This window comes from Salmo salar, chromosome ssa25 (genome assembly GCF_905237065.1).
Source record: "Salmo salar chromosome ssa25, Ssal_v3.1, whole genome shotgun sequence".
NCBI lineage: Eukaryota > Metazoa > Chordata > Actinopteri > Salmoniformes > Salmonidae > Salmo > Salmo salar.
Window position 1 is genome coordinate 27,839,967 of NC_059466.1, and position 16,988 is coordinate 27,856,954.

Genomic DNA, 16,988 nt, shown 5'->3' on the forward strand with positions numbered 1-16,988 from the left:
GTTGACACTGGAGAGAACCCCTCAGATACAGCTGATGGGGACTGGTCACCCAATAAGAGGGCTGGGAGCTGGTGAGAGGGGCTTACCCAGGTTATTGAGAGCGGCGCCGGATGGAGAGACTTGGAGGAGGCGTGGATCAATAAAGGGAGTGAAGGAGGAGGAGGACTTGTGTTTCTGCATGCTGTTGCTGGAAGAATGGCTCTAGAGCAGCAGGTGAACAGAACAACATATAAACATATAGAATCATTATGTCATTGACTTACCAGCCAACTCCTAGACCAAGACTACAATGGCAGCAGTTTGTGTACGTATAAACATGAAACACCATTTCCCATAGCTCCATAAATACCACAAAACAAAAAAATGAAATACAGAACTAAGAAACTAGGGCAGGTGTAAGGAGCATAGAGAAATCAGGTACAGGAAAAACAATTCACAAAATCACACAGTGAATGAAAGAGAAACAGGCAAAAACAAGAAGTATCTATGGTGGTGGGTAAAACAGATGGAATGTTCAGGTAATAACAAAGGTTGAGGAACAAAAACATATCTCAAGGAATGGCTTTTCATGGTAAAATAATGACCTGTGTTCATTCCTGAAATATGCTATGTTGTAGCCTAGTCCTACAAGGGTTTCTGGAGATGTCTTTAATCATCGGTGACTAAAAGCCACAAATAATAATCAAAATGTGCCTCCAAGGATATGTAAGCCAGCACAACCTAGTCTCCAAAAAAAGTCTAAAAAATAAGAAATTATGTAAAATTCCAGAAACTTGGTCAAAATAAGACATTTTTTTAGGGGGGAGTAACACTACATCTACAGAGCTTGGAGGAAACTAGACTAGTTGTCGCACTCAGAAAAAAAAAGAGCAAGAGCACCACTAGGTGGCCAGAGAGAGATAACCACTAGGTGGCCAGAGAGACATAACCACTAGGTGGCCAGAGAGACATAACCACTAGGTGGCCAGAGAGAGATAACCACTAGGTGGCCAGAGAGAGATAACCACTAGGTGGCCAGAGAGACATAACCACTAGGTGGCCAGAGAGAGATAACCTCTAGGTGGCCAGAGAGAGATAACCTCTAGGTGGCCAGAGAGAGATAACCACTAGGTGGCCAGAGAGAGATAACCACTAGGTGGCCAGAGAGAGATAACCACTAGGTGGCCAGAGAGAGATAACCTCTAGGTGGCCAGAGAGAGATAACCTCTAGGTGGCCAGAGAGAGATAACCACTAGGTGGCCAGAGAGAGATAACCACTAGGTGGCCAGAGAGAGATAATCTCTAGGTGGCCAGAGAGACATAACCTCTAGGTGGCCAGAGAGACATAACCACTAGGTGGCCAGAGAGAGATAACCACTAGGTGGCCAGAGAGAGATAACCACTAGGTGGCCAGAGAGACATAACCACTAGGTGGCCAGAGAGACATAACCACTAGGTGGCCAGAGAGAGATAACCACTAGGTGGCCAGAGAGACATAACCACTAGGTGGCCAGAGAGAGATAACCACTAGGTGGCCAGAGAGACATAACCACTAGGTGCCAGAGAGAGATAACCACTAGGTGGCCAGAGAGAGATAACCACTAGGTGGCCAGAGAGACATAACCACTAGGTGGCCAGAGAGACATAACCACTAGGTGGCCAGAGAGAGATAACCACTAGGTGGCCAGAGAGACATAACCACTAGGTGGCCAGAGAGAGATAACCACTAGGTGGCCAGAGAGACATAACCACTAGGTGGCCAGAGAGAGATAACCACTAGGTGGCCAGAGAGAGATAACCACTAGGTGGCCAGAGAGAGATAACCTCTAGGTGGCCAGAGAGCGAGAGAACACCACTAGCTGGCCAGAGAGCGAAAGGGAGAGAGAGAGAGAGAACACCACTAGGTGGCCAGAGAGAGAGCGAGAGAACACCACTAGGTGGCCAGAGAGAGAGAGAGAGAGAGAGAGAGAGAGAGAGAACACCACTCGGTGGCCAGAGAGAGAGAGAGAGAACACCACTAGGTGGCCAGAGAGAGAGAGAGAGAGAGAGAGAGAGAGAGAGAGAGAGAGAGAACACCACTCGGTGGCCAGAGAGAGAGAGAGAGAGAGAGAGAGAGAACACCACTAGGTGGCCAGAGAGAGAGAGAACACCACTAGGTGGCCAGAGAGAAGGAACACCACTAGGTGGCCAGAGAGAGAGAGAGAGAGAACACCACTAGGTGGCCAGAGAGAGAGAGAACACCACTAGGTGGCCAGAGAGAAGGAACACCACTAGGTGGCCAGAGAGAAGGAACACCACTAGGTGGCCAGAGAGAAGGAACACCACTAGGTGGCCAGAGAGAGAGAGAACACCACTAGGTGGCCAGAGAGAAGGAACACCACTAGGTGGCCAGAGAGAGAGAGAACACCACTAGGTGGCCAGAGAGAAGGAACACCACTAGGTGGCCAGAGAGAAGGAACACCACTAGGTGGCCAGAGAGAAGGAACACCACTAGGTGGCCAGAGAGAGAGAGAGAGAGAACACCACTAGGTGGCCAGAGAGAGAGAGAACACCACTAGGTGGCCAGAGAGAGAGAGAACACCACTAGGTGGCCAGAGAGAGAGAACACCACTAGGTGGCCAGAGAGAGAGAGAGAGAGAGAACACCACTAGGTGGCCAGAGAGAGAGAGAGAGAGAGAACACCACTAGGTGGCCAGAGAGAAGGAACACCACTAGGTGGCCAGAGAGAGAGAACACCACTAGGTGGCCAGAGAGAGAGAGAGCACCACCAGATGCAACCAGTTCATAACAGACCCAGGCCTGAGGGAGGACCAGGGACCATGGGCCAGAGGGAGGCTAAGAGGGACATACCTCCAGTATCATGCTGAGCTTGTCCAGGGGGCTCTGGGGGGACATTGACATGGTGGGGCTGGTCAGGCTGGAGGAGGAGGGGGAGGAGGAGGCAGAGGAGGAGGGGGAGTGGTGGCTCTGCTGGATCAGGTCAGGCAGGAGGTGAATGCGGCCTGCAAAGCCATTTCTCTCCTGGTGGCCTTGGAGACCGGGGTGGCCCTGGAGGGCAGGGTGAATCAGCCCGGGGCTGGGGACAAAGCCAAGGACAGGGCCTTGACCAGGGCTGGAGACAGGTCGCTTTTTGCTGTCACCTGCACTCTGGAAGTAAGAACAGGGGCAAACTTTGGGTCTAAGTTTCTTTCCCTGAGGAGGAGGGATTCTATTGGCTACTTGTGTTAAGGGAAGACTAGTCTACTGAAGCAGTCTACTGAAGCTACAGTCTACTACTGTAAGAGACTTCAGACACATTCATTTGGGGATTAAGTAAAAGAGAATTGTCAATAACAGAGACCAAAAGTGTAATTTTACGCTAACTTATTTCTAGGACTTTATTGGAGCCATTTTATGATGTTCAATCTGTTGCAGGTCTATGCTGTCGTCCAATGGGAGAACCGGTGGTTAATACTGGGAGTAGGAGCATTTCTTCAGGTTAACAAAGCCCTTTCCATTCTAACCCTGACCCCTTGGCTTCACCAGCAACACAAAGTAAACAATGAGAGAACAAATAACAAAGCAAGGTCCAACACAATATTAAACACAGTGGATAAACCATAAAGGGACAAATGAGTGAATGAAATACCACAATAAAATAACTACAAAGGTTTACAGTGTGTGACTGATATGTTGTTATAAGAGAGGTGGTCAGCATGGCCTGGGTGTTGGCCTTACCGGTCTGACGATCAGAGTGCCATCTTTACAGGGTGTGGTTTTAGCGTCACTCTCGCCCTCCTCGTGAACGATCATAGTCTTCACCGATTCCGTCTCACCGTTGCTCAGCCTCGAAGAGCTGGAGGTGGAGGTGGAGGTGGCATAAACAGAGAATCAGGAAGAGATTGTTCTAATCACATTCATTTTCCTTCACCGCAATCACACGCTCAAATGTCATTGTAATATATTTTTTATTTTTATTTCACCTTTATTTAACCAGGTAGGCAAGTTGAGAACAAGTTCTCATTTACAATTGCGACCTGGCCAAGATAAAGCAAAGCAGTTCGACAACATACAACAACACAGAGTTACACATGGAGTAAAACAACATACAATCAATGATACAGTAGAAAAATAAGTCTATATACAATGTGAGCAAATGATGTGAGATAAGGGAGGTAAAGGCAAAAAAGGCCATGGTGGCAGAGTAAATACAGTATAGCAAGTAAAACACTGGAATGGTAGATTTGTTATTTGAAGAAAGTTCAAAGTTAAAATATAAATAATATGGTGCAAAGGAGCAAAATAAATAAATACAGTAGGGAAGAGGTAGTAGTTTGGGCAAAATTATAGATGGGCTATGTACAGGTGCAGTGATCTGTGAGCTGCTCTGACAGCTGGTGCTTAAAGCTAGTGAGGGAGATGTGTTTCCAGTTTCAGAGATTTTTGTAGTTCGTTCCAGTCATTGGCAGCAGAGAACTGGAAGGAGAGACGACCAAAGGAGGAGTTGGCTTTAGGGGTGACAAGTGAGATATACCTGCTGGAGCGCGTGCTACAGGTGGGTGCTGCTATGGTGACCAGTGAGCGGAAATAAGGGGGGACTTTACCTAGCAGGGTCTTGTAGATGACCTGGAGCCAATGTGTTTGGTGACGATTATGAAGCGAAGGCCAGCCAACGAGAGCGTACAGGTCGCAGTGGTGGGTAGTATATGGGGCTTTGGTGACAAAACGGATGGCACTGTGATAGACTGCATCCAGCTTGTTGAGTAGGGTATTGGAGGCTATTTTGTAAATGACATCGCCGAAGTCGAGGATTGGTAGGATGGTCAGTTTTACGAGGGTATGTTTGGCAGCATGAGTGAAGGATGCTTTGTTGCGAAATAGGAAGCCAATTCTAGATTTAACTTTGGATTGGAGATGTTTGATGTGAGTCTGGAAGGAGAGTTTACAGTCTAACCAGACACCTAGGTATTTGTAGTTGTCCACAAATTCTAAGACAGAACCGTCCAGAGAAGTGATGCTGGACAGGCGGGCAGGTGCAGGCAGCGATCGGTTGAAGAGCATGCATTTAGTTTTACTTGTATTTAGGAGCAGTTGGAGACCACGGAAGGAGAGTTGTATGGCATTGAAGCTCGTCTGGAGGGTTGTTAACACAGTGTCCAAAGAAGGGCCAGAAGTATACAGAATGGTGTCGTCTGCGTAGAGGTGGATCAGAGATTCACCAGCAGCAAGAGCGACATCATTGATGTATACAGAGAAAAGAGTTGGCCCAAGAATTGAACCCTGTGGTACCCCCATAGAGACTGCCAGAGGTCCGGACAGCAGGCCCTCCGATTTGACACACTGAACTCTATCAGAGAAGTAGTTGGTGAACCAGGCGACGCAATCGTTTGAGAAACCAAGGCTACTGAGTCTGCCGATGAAGATGTGGTGATTAACAGAGTCAAAAGCTTTGGCCAGGTCAATGAATATGATGTCATTGTGAGTAGGGATAGGTTTGGGGTTCAGGGATAGGGTTGGGGTTCAGGGATAGGGTTGGGGTTCAGGGATAGGGTTGGGGTTCAGGGATAGGGTTGGGGTTCAGGGATAGGGTTGGGGTTCAGGGATAGGGTCGGGGTTCAGGGATAGGGTCGGGGTTCAGGTACAGGTCCTACTCTACATACACAGCCCGAGAGTCCTCTGGTCCTGAGGTAGACTCCTCCCCTCCCTCCTGGTCCACTTCTTCGTCATCATCCTCATCTGTGGTCCCCGACTCTTCACTGGATGAGGAGTAGTCCGTCACCTTGTGGGGGCGTGGAACGTCCTCCACTGCACGGAGCTCTTTGGCCAGTGCCGTCAGGTCCTAGAGGGGGGGGGGTCAGAGGTTAGAGGTCAAATTCTGTTTCCTTCCCTTTCTCTCTCTTTCAGTCTCTCTCTCTCTTTTTTAGCTCTCGTTTTCCGGGTTGTGGATTTGTTGCCAGGTCATTCGCAGGGTTAAATGCAGGAGACAGGATGCAGGAAGCTGCTTGGGGAGGAAGTGAAGTCACAGGTGCGCCAGCCAATGAGGAGTGGGCCGGTGAGTTGCAAAGCCAACAGGAGATGAGAAAAGAGATTTTTATATTTAACTAGTCAAGTCAGTTAAGAACAAATTCTTATTTTCAATGATGGCCTAGGAACAGTGCCTTGTTCAGGGGCAGAAGAACAGATTTTTACCTTGTCAGCTCGGGGTACCCACTAGGGTACCTGCCGCCACATGAGAAATTACACACTGCTGCCATAATTCCAATCTGTCCACAAGGCTGGAAGAGGTTAGTGAGTCATCAGATGACAAGACCAGACCAGAGCATACAAGGAAGGAAGGGGCTGCATGTATGAGAGAGATTGAATGATCCAATAGAAAGAAATATAAGAAGTATGGGGGAGGAGACAAGAGGTTAAAAGGAGCATGAGTAAAATAGCACCAATCAGGAGAGAGGCAAGCCATTAGCACAGAACCCTTCAGCCAATGAGATTGTCAGTACAAACAGACACGATTTCACTCTAGCTTACCACTTCCCCCTACAGAATTCACGAGTACCAGTTATCCACAGCGCAAAGGGTGAAACACACAAAGAACTATGTCAGATCATTGTAAAACCATCATTCCCACTCAAAACTGTTATTTTCACCGCTTTTTGAATTGTCACAACACTTGGCCTCATTCAACACTAGTTAGTACACTAGCTAGTACACTAGTCAGCTAGTCCAATAGTTTTACGGGGGTAAGATCTCACCACCGGTTGGTTAGGTCTGACCAATTCCTTCCTCTCCTCTGGGGTTTTCCCAGCATGCTCTGGGCGCTGAAGGGGAGAACCCTCAGACTTTGATGAGGCTGAGAGGGGGACAGCGGGGATACCGGTCAGTAAACTAAAGAGCTATGTGGAGAATTTTTTGTAGTGTATTCAATGGCTAATGTACTCTAATGAATCATATACTGTAATCCAATGCTGCAATGTGGTGCTAAATGTATTATCATTTGGTTACCAATACTTGACTACTTTGTATACAATAGTTATGTGTGTGTGTCTTGAGTGTGTATGTAAGAAACTCCTCATGAGACTATGCGTGTGTGTGTATCAGGGGAACATAAGACTCACAGCGGGCTCTGAATCTTTCCCCTGAGCCGCTGTGAGAGCTGGAGTTACTGGAACCAGAGGAACTGCCAGTACTACCACTGCCTGGCCTGGGAACCAGCTTCTCCACCCGCTCCCACAGCAGACGCGGCTCCGCTGCAGCACTGTGGAGAGAGACAGAGGTTTTATATTACAGACACACACACTTTACATAAAGGCAAAATATATACAGTACCAGTCAAAAGTTTGGACACACCTACTCATTCAAGGGTTTTAAGTTATTTGTACTATTTTCTACATTGTAGAATAATAGTGAAGACATCAAAACAATGAAATTACACATATGGAATCATGTAGTAACCAAAAAAGTGTTAAACAAATCAAAATATATTTTATATTTTAGATTCTTGAAAGTAGCCACCAATTTGCCTTGATGACAGCTTTCAAACTCTTGGCATTCTCTCAACCAGCTTCATCTGGAATGCTTTTCCAACAGTCTTGAAGGAGTTCCCACCAATGCTGAGCACTTGTTGGCTGCTTTCCCTTCACTCTGCGGTCCAACTCATCCCAAACCATCTCAATTGGGTTGAGGTCATCTGATGCAGCACTCCATCACTCTCCTTCTTGGTCAAACAGCCCTTACACAGCCAGGAGGTGTGTGGATCATTGTCCTGTTGAAAAACAAATGATAGTCCGGCTAAGCACAAACCAGATGGGATGGCGTATCGCTGCAGAATGCCTTGAATTCAAATAAATCACCAACAATCTCACAAGCAAAGCACCCCCACACCATCACACCTCCTCCTCCATGCTTCACGTTGGGAACCACACATGCGGAGATCATGCGTTCACCTACTCTGTGTCTCAAAAAGACACGGCGGTTGAAACCAAAAATCTATCATTTGGACTCATCAGACCAAAGGACAGATTTCCACCGGTCTAATGTCCATTGCTCTTGTTTCTTGACCCAAGCAAGTATCTTCTTCTAATTGGTGTCTTTTAGTAGTGGTTTCTTTGCAGCAATTCGACCATGATGGCCTGATTCACGCAGTCTCCTCTGAACAGATGATGTTGAGATGTGTCTGTTACTTGAACTCTCTGAAGTATTTATTTTGGCTGCAATCTGAGGTGCAGTTAACTCTAATGAACTTATCCTCTGCAGCAGAGGTAACTCTGGGTCTTCCTTTCCTGTGGTGGTCCTCTTGAGAGCCAGTGTCCTCATAGAGCTTGATGGGTTTTGCGACTGCACTTGAAGAAACTTTTTTAAATTTTCTGTAATTACTGACCTTCATGTCTTAAAGTATTGATGGACTGTCGTTTCTCCTTGCTTATTTGACCTGTTCTTGCCATAATATGGACTTGGTCTTTAACCAAATAGGGCTATTCTCTGTATACCACCCCTACCTTGTCACAACACAACTGATTGGCTCAAACGCATTAAGGGAAGAAATTCCACAAATGAACTATTAACAAAAGCACACCTGTTAATTGAAATGCATTCCAGGTGACTACCTCATGAAGCTGGTTGAGAGAATGTGCAGAGCTGTTATCAAGGCAAAGGGGTGGCTACTTTGAAGAATCTCAAATCTCAAATATATTTTGATTTGTTTAACACTTTGTTTGGTTACTACATGATTCCATATGTGTTATTTCATAGTTTTGATGTCTTCACTATTATTCTACAATGTTGAAAATCGTAAAAATAAAAGAAAAAACCTGTAGGTGTCCAAACCTTTGCCTGGTACGGTACATTTTAATAGACAGACACATAGACACATACATTTTCATAGACACAGACATGCACACAAAGTCTCACAGGAGATGAAGCTCAGCATTATAGAGAATTGCTAAGAGAGAAAAGGTGTGCACACACAAATAGGAGACAAGGATATGTATCACAGGGCAGAGCAGTGAGTAATGTTACATAAAACCCTCCCACACAGTATCCACACACAGAGAAGACCAGGACTCCACAGAGAACAGACAGACACACAGTGAAGAGGTTTTACATTACAGTACTGAACACTCGAGAGAAGAGAGGAAAGGAGAGGGGGATGGTGAAAAAACAATAGAGGGTGAGACAGACAGAGAGACGGACAGAGAAATACAGAGAAAGGGCTGATAGAAAAAGAAACAGAGGGACATGAAAAGGTACCTGCTGGCTTTCCTCTGGCTCACCGGGTTGCTAGGCGTGGCATTGCCATGGAAAGGGGAGTCCCTGCGTGACAGTACTGGAGACCTGGACGTTGTCCTCACAGGAACCTTCCATACAGACAGATGCCAGCTCTCACACAAACTCTACGGCCACACACACACACACACACACTCGGAGCGCGTGTGTATGCATGAAAGAGCGTGACATAGGGGTGCCAGGAGCACAAACGCTGGACACACTGTTAAGACGTCTTTACAAGGTCCCGACAACGTTTCTACAATGTCCAAATGATGTTCCCCCCCATACCCACACTGTGTAAAGCCATCCCACTGAAACAGAGTTAGGTCTGATACACAGCAAAAGACAGCATTATATCGACACTCTTCCCTTATCAACCCCTGACTTAACACAAACACAGTTGTCAGGCTATATTATTGATTTGTTAGCATTCCTCTGTAGTAGTTTCCAGGGGACAGGAGGGAAAATAGCCTAAGAACAGGGCGCAGCATCCAGAGCAGAGCAGAACAGAACAAACAGCCACTCCATTCAGAAGGAATTCTAACTAACCCTGACATTGATTTGAGACTAACAGAGGCTCGCTTGGGAAGTGGAGGGGGCAGAACAGAAAATGACATACTCATACCTCACCAAAAAAGAGGAAGTGATGTTTGATAGGTAGGCCCTATGTGAAGAGAGGACAATAATTCCACCTCTAATTTGTGCAGATGGGGGCAAAGAAAGGGGCCAACGTCTGTATTTCAACATGATGAATATTTTCCTTGAACAGACGGAATCCTACCCCTCATTTGTGATAGCCTCCAGCGTCCCACTCATTTGGGAGCATTTCTAAAATGCTGAGATGCAAAAGCACTCAGCATTCAAGTGATTTCTGCTGCAGCTTTCTTTCTCTGCTATTTTTAAAACAGTCTCCTTCTGAGGTCTGGGAGGCTGAACGAGGGAGGTTTCTGTGAGGAGAGACAATAGAAGGGGAATAGAGAACAGAAAATGGACCTCTAATCCTTTCATAACGTTCTGCTCTCTCTGAATCCTCTCAGCAGGCCAGGGTGAGGAGGTGGTAGAGCCCTGCAGAGGCATGAATTTTAAGTCAGAGCCCGAGCCATGCCCGCGACATTAAGGTCCGATTGATTCTGACAAATTCAAGGCCCGGCCCTGCCCAAAACCCGAAATCAGAAATAACTTCCTCCATTAGTAAATCCATTAGCTGCTCCTCTCTGTCCGTCAATCGCTCATGCACTCTGTTCACTCTGCATGTGCTTTTACCATGGCGGCTCTGGGTCTGAGAGTATCCATAGCAACGGTTCTGCTTGGGCTGCTCTGCTCAATGACGAGACAGAGAGCAGTTAGCTACTTTTCTTCACTCAAAACTCAAGTAACATAATTATTTTCAGTGAAATAATCTCTCCTGTTTTATATTTGACTAGGTTGAAGCACTTCTAACAACATTTTATGATCTTAGTTAGATATGACTTTACAGCGCAGCAGAGCACAAGTAAACGGCTCAGCTTCAAAATGTTAATGATGAACTTAGTGATACCCGAGCCCTGCCTGTACCTTAGTTACTGATGAAAAAATAAGCCTTACCCTGCCCTAACCCGATGTATAATGTTGGGGCCCGTCGGGCTCGGGTCGGGCAGCAGAGCTCTAGGAGGTCACCCCATCTTAGCTATTACTGAGACAACGTCACTCTGCTCATTCACTCCAGTATTGTCCTCTCCAGCATGGCCATCTAGTGACTACCAGTCTACCTGTCTACAGTTTAGACTTCCTAGTAAAGCCGTCGAATGACTACCAGTCCACTCGCCTTTGCCAGGGGATAGGCCTGTTCTTACCCTGGGAGGGGAGTCGTCTGTGGGGGCCTTCTCGAGGGGAGTGGCCCTAGGCTGGGGGTGGGGCTGCAGGTCAGTGCGTGCGGGTGATGATGATGATGGTGATGGTGCAGGTTGATGGTGTTGCTCCTGAGAGCGCAGGTTGAGGTGTGCAAAGCCAGGGACGATGGGCTCACTGAAGGAATGAGAGCGTGAGACGAGAGGGGGAGTGGCGATGCTGCTCTTTAGAGCGGCCAGGTGGGACCACTGGACCTTCCAGAGACAGATAGACAGACGGGGTGCATCAGAGGGGGAGGACACATTGGGAGGAATGGGGGAGGTTTGGGGGAGGAGGAGGAGGGAGACACATCAAAAGAACAAGACCACAAACACAGGCAGCAGACAGTGATTGGATACTGAAGCTTCAGAAAGCATAAAAATGGGTGGAGCGGTCATGCAACCAATGTGAAGTCTTAGGAAGACAGATTTGATTGGTTCACATCACAGACAGCGACAGCGCCACCTGTTTTGGTGCTCAGTCTCATCACCAGTTGTGAGAATGAGCATGGATCACATGAACAAGGCATACACAGATGAGCTAGCATCATGCATGGACAGACAATCACACACACTCACATATGGCATGCACATATTCAAGGAGACTTTTTTGGTGAAAAGTAACTGAGAAGAGTGTCATCCAATAGGAACATATCAATACTAGGTTTATAGCTGAATTTATTCCATGTCCTATTACTTTCAAATATGCACTGAGAAGCCCTCAGACATGAAGCCCCATAGAAAGAGACGTATCCCTCAACAAATGAGTCTTTTGTAACGAGCCCATGTCATCACGCTTCATATCTGTCTCTAATGACGTGTCACTAACGAGTGAAGTGACTAATGCATTTAAATGGCTAAAAAATGTAGCAATCAATTACATCATCATCATTGCCACCAAATTCAACAATGTTTCATCTAATCACCATGACATTAGCCAAAAAAAGAATGTTGCCCTGAATGGTGAACTGTAACAATGACTGTATTCATGCTGGGCTGGTTGAATCTTTCTCCCTGAGCAGATGAGAAATATACTGAGTCACTGTGAAAACAGAAAGATGAATTCTGGATGTGTTTGTGTTGTTTAGCACACAGTCCCAATGTAACAGCTATACTTTTATAAAGAATTCATCATCTCAACCAACAACCTGGCAATGCATACACTCACACACACACACACACACACACACACACACACACACACACACACACACACACACACACACACACACACACACACACATAATACAGAAGGCAGTCAGAGGTAGAGTGAGTGGGTGAAGCTGGTATTGAACAGTGAGTGGCCAGATCAGAAGCAAGCATCCTGGACTTGATACTAACACAGTGGTGGAGGATAGGCTGTCCCCCAGGAAGTTTCAAAGACATTGGAGGAACCCATTAAGGGACCAGAACGGTCAACTTTGTCATCTGTAAGGGACTAGAAAGTTCAACTATGTCATCATTAAGGGACAGAGAACAACGCCCATATTTCTCCACACAGTGAAAGAATTCAGCTAGAACGGAGGCTAGAACAGAGGGAGGGAGGGAGAGAAGAGACAGATTGTGAACACAAGAACAGCCATCTACTGTAGCTAGTTAGACACCACTACTGATACACAACCCGGAGAGAGAGCGAGAGAGAGCGAGAGAGAGCGAGAGAGACCACCCTGTTAGAACTACCTGGAAAGAAGAAGGAATTGGAAAAATAATTAAGGAGGAACGGAGGAATAAGCTACTGCCGGTAGGCCATCTTGGTTGCCGTGGTTACCTGGGCTTCCATGGGTCTGTGCATGGCGGGCGGGGCGGCCACGGGGGCGTTTCCATTAGCAACGGTCTCGGCGGCGCGGGGAGGAACTGGGGGCTGGACCTTAACCTGGGCAGCCTGAGGAGAACCCTGGATGTTCTTACGGTACCTCTCATCGGCCTGGAGGGACAGACGGCCAGGACAGAGAGAGGGACAGAGTCATTTACCGTCACCCGGCCAAAGAGGACTGAGCCACAGTAGCAGTGGGAGGGTCAGTAGTAAGATCAGTTAGGACCACCATGAAGAACAACAGGCACACTAGCAGGGACTAGAAAGCATTACCACAACATGACAACCAGAGAGAGATATTGTGACATGAAGAACAACAGGGGAGGTTTGTTCATCATATATCATAATATATTAGTGCATCAAAGGAGGCCTGCTTTGCTCCTGTGCCAATGACAGTCAACAAAACAAGACCTGTTTAGTATTGCACCTGAGGATAGGAGAGACAGGTTAGTTTCAACCATTCAGCGGACAAAATCCAGACTCTGGACCCCTGTCCTCCTGACTCTTTCCCTGCAGGTGATAATGTAAGCAGCAGGTCAGGCTAGAGGGCAGAACCAGGGACACACAGCAGAGCAAGGCCTAATGAGCCTCCTCTATATCAGACTGGGTCATTAGCTCTAGGATAGCGACAACAACAGCATTTATTAGAACTGGGCTCGAACCCAGAATCTCTGGTGGCACAGCTACCTTAGACCACTGCACCACCCGGGAGGCCTAGCTTCAAGTATTATGTTCATAATCATTTCGTTTGAAGAGGATATAAATATAAAGAAGTGGGCAGTTAAAAAATGTCCAAGATGCTGCATCTCTATCAGACAACAGGCATTTGTCTCCATTTAGCAACTGTGCTTCATTCTATAGCCAGAGGACTCCTGATATCTCCAGGAGTGATAAGTATCATTTTTGTCTTAAAACGGTTGTTGTCTAGTACCGTCTTTTTGCTATCTAGGGCCATCTACTTTAAGTCCTGCCTGTCTTCACAGTAGCCTACTTGGTGTGGGAACTGCTGACTGATATTAACTTGCAGATGATTGTTGACACATTAACCAGGATTAAGTAGCAGGGCAATTTGCGACTGTTGCCGTTGTAATCAGTGGCTGTATTGGAGGGGGAGTGGTTTCTCCTCTCCTAGGCAATTAGCTTTTTTTTCACCTTTATTTAACCAGGTAGGCTAGTTGAGAACAAGTTCTCATTTACAACTGCGACCTGGCCAAGATAAAGCAAAGCAGTTCGACACGTACAACAACACAGAGTTACACATGGAATAAACAAAACATACAGTCAATAATACAGTCGAAAAAAAGAAAACAAAAAGTCTATATACAGTGAGTGCAAATGAGGTAAGATAAGGGAGGTAAGGCAATAAATAGGCCATGGTGGCGAAGTAATTACAATATAGCAATTAAACACTGGAGTGATAGATGTGCAGAAGATGAATGTGCAAATAGAGATACTGGGGTGGAAAGGAGCAAGCTAAATAAATGAATACAGTATGGGATGAGGTAGTTGGATGGGCTGTTTACAGATGAGCTATGTACAGGTGCAGTGATCTGTGAGCTGCTCTGACAGCTGGTGCTTAAAGTTAGTGAGGAAGATATGAGTCTCCAGCTTCAGTGATTTTTGCAGTTCGTTCCAGTCATTGGCAGCAGAGAACTGGAAGGAAAGGCAGCCAAAGGAGGAATTGGCTTTGGGGGTGACCAGTGAGATATACCTGCTGGAGCGCGTGCTACAGATGGGTGCTGCTATGGTGACCAGTGAGCTGAGATAAGACGGGGCTTTACCTAGCAGAGACTTGTAGATGACCTGGAGCCAGTGGGTTTGGCGACGAGTATGAAGCAAGGGCCAGCCAACGAGAGCGTACAGGTCGCAGTGGTGGGTAGTATATGGGTAGTAGGCTTTGGTGACATAACGGGTGGCACTGTGATAGACTGCATCCAATTTGGTACCGGCAATAGGTACCGGGAGGTGTGCTCTTTCCTCTCCCTGTAGGCTTTACAGACGCTCCACACCCCTTGGCTGCAACCCTTCTAATTTAGTGTACCATGGGCACAAGACCCATGTGGAATTCTGGGTCTCTGGCAGCGTTTGGAACTATGCTGCCATTCAGTCCCTTGACTTTTTGGACCCTGACGGAGAAATGGATCACCCTAGAGAACACTGTTACTCCAGCTACTCTCTCTTCATCTGACTATGTTTTCTCTCATAGTCCAAGAGCATCTGGTCGTCGTGGAGGTGGCACAGGGCTACTCATTTCTCTTTTCTCTCTCACTCACCCTCATTTAAATTCCATGCTGTCACTGTCAATTGTCCATTTCAAGCTTAACATTGTTGTAATCTATCGCTGCATTTGATTAATTTCTTTCCAACTTCCTTTCCCCTCCTTGCCTCTTTTGAACGGACCCTTTCCCAGTCCCCTCCCACGACTAGAGGCTGTTCGCCTACTAATCTCACTGCAACCAACCTCCAGGTCTCTCTGATCACTACTTTGTTTCTCCCTCTATTCCAACCCTAGCCACAGCCCCTACCCAGATGGTCATGCGCTATCACAATCTTTGCTCTCTCTCTCACTACTCTCTCCTCTTCTGCCCTCTCTCCCTTTTGCTAAATCTTCTCTCCTCCTCATCTCCTGATTCTGCCTCTTCAACCCTCCTCTCCTCCCTTTACGCATCCTATGACTCACACTGTCCCCTTTCCTCCCAGCTGGCTTGGCCCTTCCCTCCTGCTCCGTGGCTGAGTGACTCAATGCAAGCTTACAGAACAGGGCTGTGGACAACTGAGCTTAAATGGAGGGAAACAAAACTTCCGGAGGACCTATCATCCTTTCACTCCCTCTATACCTTCTCTTCCTCTGTATCCGCTGCTAAAGCCACTTTCTATAACTCTAAATGTAAAGCTTCTGCTTCTAACCCTAGGAAACTATTTTACACGTTTGAATCCCTCAATTCTCCACACCCTCCCTCTCCCTCTGTGCCAATGACTTTGTCAACCTCTTTAGGTTGACGACATCCGCTCCTCATTCACTCAGTCTATTGTGTCCAATGGTCCCACTCACACAGAAGTACCCTTCGCCTTGACCTCTTTCTTCCTTCTCTCTTCAGATGAAATCCTGCAACTAGTGAGGTCCGGCAGTCCGACAACCTGCCCTCTCGACCCAATCCCATCCTTCCTTCTCCAGACCATCTCTGGAGACCTTCTCCCATTCCTCAAACTCATCCCTGACCACTGGCTGCATCCCCTCTGACTTCAACATGGCCAGAGTCACTCCCCTCAAGAAACCAACACTCGACCTATCTGACGTCAAACTACAGACTGGTATCCCTTTTATTTTCAACACACTTGAGCGTGCTGTCTCTGGCCAAATCTCTCACTATCTCTCTCAGAATGATTTTCTTGACCCTAACCAGTCAGGCTTCAAGACGGCTGACTCAATAGAAACGGCTCTTCTCTGTGTCACGGAGGCTCTCTGCACTGCCAAAGCTGACTCTCTCTCCTCTGTTCTCATGCTCCTGGATCTATCCGCTGCCTTAAACAGGGGCGGCAGCGTAGTCTAGTGGTTAGACCGTTGGACTAGTAACCGAAAGGTTGCAAGATCAAATCCCCGAGCTGACAAGGTACTTCTGCCCCTGAACAAGGCAGGTAACCCACTGTTCCTAGGCCATCATTGAAAATAAGAATTTGTTCTTAACTGACTTGCCTAGTTAAATAAAGGTAAAAAAACAAGGTGAACCATCAGATCCTCCTCTCCACCCTCTCAGTGCTGGGAGACTCAGGCTCTGCACACTCTTGGATTGCATCCTACCTGGCAGGCTGCTCCTACCAAGTGATGTCAAGAGGATCTGTGTCTGCGCCCCGTAGTCTCACAACTGGTGTCCCTCAAGGCTCGGTTCTAGGTCCTTTTCTCAATACACCAAGTCACTTGGCTACGTCATATCCTCACATGGTCTCTCTTATCATTGTGATGACAAGATGACACTCAACTTCTTTTCTCCTTCCCCCTTCTGACACCCAGGAGGCGGCACGCATATCAGCGTGCCTGGCAGATATCTCAGCTTGGATGTCGGCCCACCACCTCAAGCGCAACAAGATGAAGC

The 16,988-nt window shown here is 47.1% G+C and overlaps 1 protein-coding gene across 14 annotated transcripts in view; it reads right to left on the reverse strand.

The window, feature by feature from the left end:
- map4k4 (mitogen-activated protein kinase kinase kinase kinase 4) overlaps window positions 1–16,988 on the reverse strand; it is a 104,933-nt gene that overhangs the window by 13,857 nt on the left and 74,088 nt on the right. For 2 of the 14 annotated variants that reach the window (XM_014173827.2, XM_014173829.2), the window contains exons 15-24: window positions 12,853–13,008; window positions 11,052–11,300; window positions 9,202–9,308; window positions 7,071–7,210; window positions 6,708–6,805; window positions 6,484–6,492; window positions 5,619–5,797; window positions 3,697–3,814; window positions 2,830–3,126; window positions 87–201 (exon numbers count right to left, since the gene is read on the reverse strand). In XM_014173827.2, coding sequence (XP_014029302.1) covers window positions 87–201; window positions 2,830–3,126; window positions 3,697–3,814; window positions 5,619–5,797; window positions 6,484–6,492; window positions 6,708–6,805; window positions 7,071–7,210; window positions 9,202–9,308; window positions 11,052–11,300; window positions 12,853–13,008 — 1,468 coding nt within the window. Of the gene's footprint in view, window positions 1–86; window positions 202–2,829; window positions 3,127–3,696; window positions 3,815–5,618; window positions 5,798–6,483; window positions 6,493–6,707; window positions 6,806–7,070; window positions 7,211–9,201; window positions 11,301–11,745; window positions 12,523–12,852; window positions 13,009–16,988 lie in introns of those variants that run through there. The other 12 variants (XM_045707734.1, XM_014173830.2, XM_014173835.2 and 9 more) reach the window with 10 other exon arrangements.